Source organism: Dasypus novemcinctus, chromosome 10 (assembly GCF_030445035.2).
Source record: "Dasypus novemcinctus isolate mDasNov1 chromosome 10, mDasNov1.1.hap2, whole genome shotgun sequence".
Lineage (NCBI taxonomy): Eukaryota > Metazoa > Chordata > Mammalia > Cingulata > Dasypodidae > Dasypus > Dasypus novemcinctus.
Genome location: NC_080682.1, coordinates 24,494,745 through 24,496,980, shown reverse-complemented (window position 1 = coordinate 24,496,980; position 2,236 = coordinate 24,494,745). Strand labels below are relative to the sequence as shown.

At 33.1% G+C, this 2,236-nt stretch overlaps 1 protein-coding gene across 1 annotated transcript; it reads left to right on the top strand.

Moving 5' to 3' along the window:
• The first annotated feature begins 943 nt into the window (after positions 1-943).
• Positions 944-1,891, top strand: LOC101435020 (olfactory receptor 8H1-like). The gene has a single exon (XM_012518982.1). It carries the CDS (start codon positions 944-946, stop codon positions 1,889-1,891), a length of 948 nt encoding a protein of 315 aa, XP_012374436.1.
• The last annotated feature ends 345 nt before the right edge of the window (positions 1,892-2,236 follow it).

The window sequence follows — 2,236 nt, the reverse complement described above, 5'->3', positions numbered from 1 at the left end:
TTTCTAAACATATAATGCTGTAAGAGGTTTCTCACCACTTTTATCTCATAGTAGGTATTATTCTTTAAGTTAGAGCATTTAAAAATGTATCAGCGTATGGGGATCTTTGAAAATATGCAGAAATAATACATATGTAATATATGTAATACTTAACTAAATAACAGCAACTTTGGATACAGAAATATAGAATTTGTAGAATCAGTCATAAAGCAAGGTACGTATACTGAAAATAGATTTTGGAAGAAATTTAATTTTAGGTAATCGTATAAAAATATATCTTCTTAAAGTTAATAGTAATATATGAACTATAATATTAACATAACTCAAATAGCCTAAGGGTTTAATTTATAATCTGTCATTCTTTCAAATAATATCAAACACAAAAGAACAAAGAATACCTGATAAATTAAAACACTCTATCATTTTTTTCTATAATTAGCAATTTTTAACGCTTTTCTGAAATTAAATAAGAGTAGGAATACAATGGTATGCATGTTATCTCTGTACTCAAGTAATCTTGGCAGAATAAACAACAATTAAATTCATTGTTGTGAGTCTGGACAATTTCCTTAAATTTCTGTTCCCCTTTTATTACCTAAAAAAATGTGTCCAGTAGTGAAATCTATGGTATAAAATTTCATTTGGATGAATGTGGTAATAAAGATAATTATTTATAACAGTTTCAAGGTCATTTAAAAGATGAAATATATAGGAATGTTGTTATATTGTATCCAAATTATGATATATACATAATTTATATTAGGTAGTTAAACGAAGATGATTTTCTGCAGTGTTTTGTATATTTCTCTTTATTTTGAATTTGCTGAATTACTAAATATATTTTTAAAATTTTAGTATCTTTCCTGTAAATAAAAATGGTTTTGAACTCATTCGAGTCAAGCAAAACCTTTATTTTCTCAACAGATTACAAAGATTGAATGCTATGGGAAGTAAGAATAAAACAAATGTGCCTGACTTTATCTTTATGGGATTGACAGACTCTGAAAAGATCCAGCGGGTCCTCTTTATGCTGTTTCTTTTGATATACCTAATTACGCTGCTGGGGAATGCAGGCATGATACTGATAATTCGCCTGGACCTACACCTTCGCACAGGCATGTACTTTTTCCTCAGTCACCTGTCGTTCCTTGACCTCAGTTACTCAACAGTCATCACACCTAAAACCTTAGAGAGTTTATTGACTTCCAACAAGTGTATTTCATACACAGGCTGCTTCACCCAGATGTATTTTTTTGTTTCCTTGGCTGTAACTGAATTTTTCCTTCTCTCATCAATGGCCTATGATCGCTATGTAGCTATCTGCAATCCCCTTCACTACCCAGTTGTTATGTCCAGGAAACTCTGCCACGCCCTCATTACCGGGCCCTATGTGATTGGTTTTTCTGAATCATTAGTAAATGTTCTTTATATGAACAGTTTGCATTTCTGCAAATCTAATGTAATCTCTCACTTTTTCTGTGACTTAACCCCACTTTTAGCCCTGTCGTGCACGGATACTCATGACACTGAAACCATGATATTCACTTTCTCTAGTTTAAATATAGTGGTGTCCCTTATCACTATTTCTGTGTCCTACGGGTCCATTCTGTCTACTATCCTGAAAATTAATTCCACTTCGGGAAAGCGCAAAGCCTTCTCTACTTGTGCCTCCCACATCCTGGGAGTTACCATCTTTTACAGCACCATGATTTTTACTTATTTAAAACCAAAGAAGTCCTACTCCTTGGGAAAGGATCAAGTGGCCTCTGTGTTCTATACTATGGTGATCCCCATGCTGAATCCACTCATTTATAGTCTTAGGAACAAAGAGGTAAAAGATGCTTTCACTAGAGTCACACAAAAGAGAGAGGGCTCCAGGCAATTGAAATGACAGTGATGCTGAACATTTAAGTGCATCTTTACTTTCTTTCCTATTTGGTTTTTTAATTGGCTTCTTTCTAAATATACTAGGACCATTTAATTAGCTTTCATTTCAACTGAGCCATCCTCTTTAACCACCCACTATTAGCAGCATTTCCCATACTATGTTTCAGGAAATCTACATTTTCATTGAAATCCATGAATTATGTGCCAAGTACACTGTGGTTTAAATATACATGTACTTTAGGGCAACTAATGTGAAAAAAAAATTGTGTTATCTTTCAATTTGTCTCATAGAAATCCCCATGAAAGTTTCAATTTCAGAGAAATTTGCTATGGTGAGCATGTTCAGAAG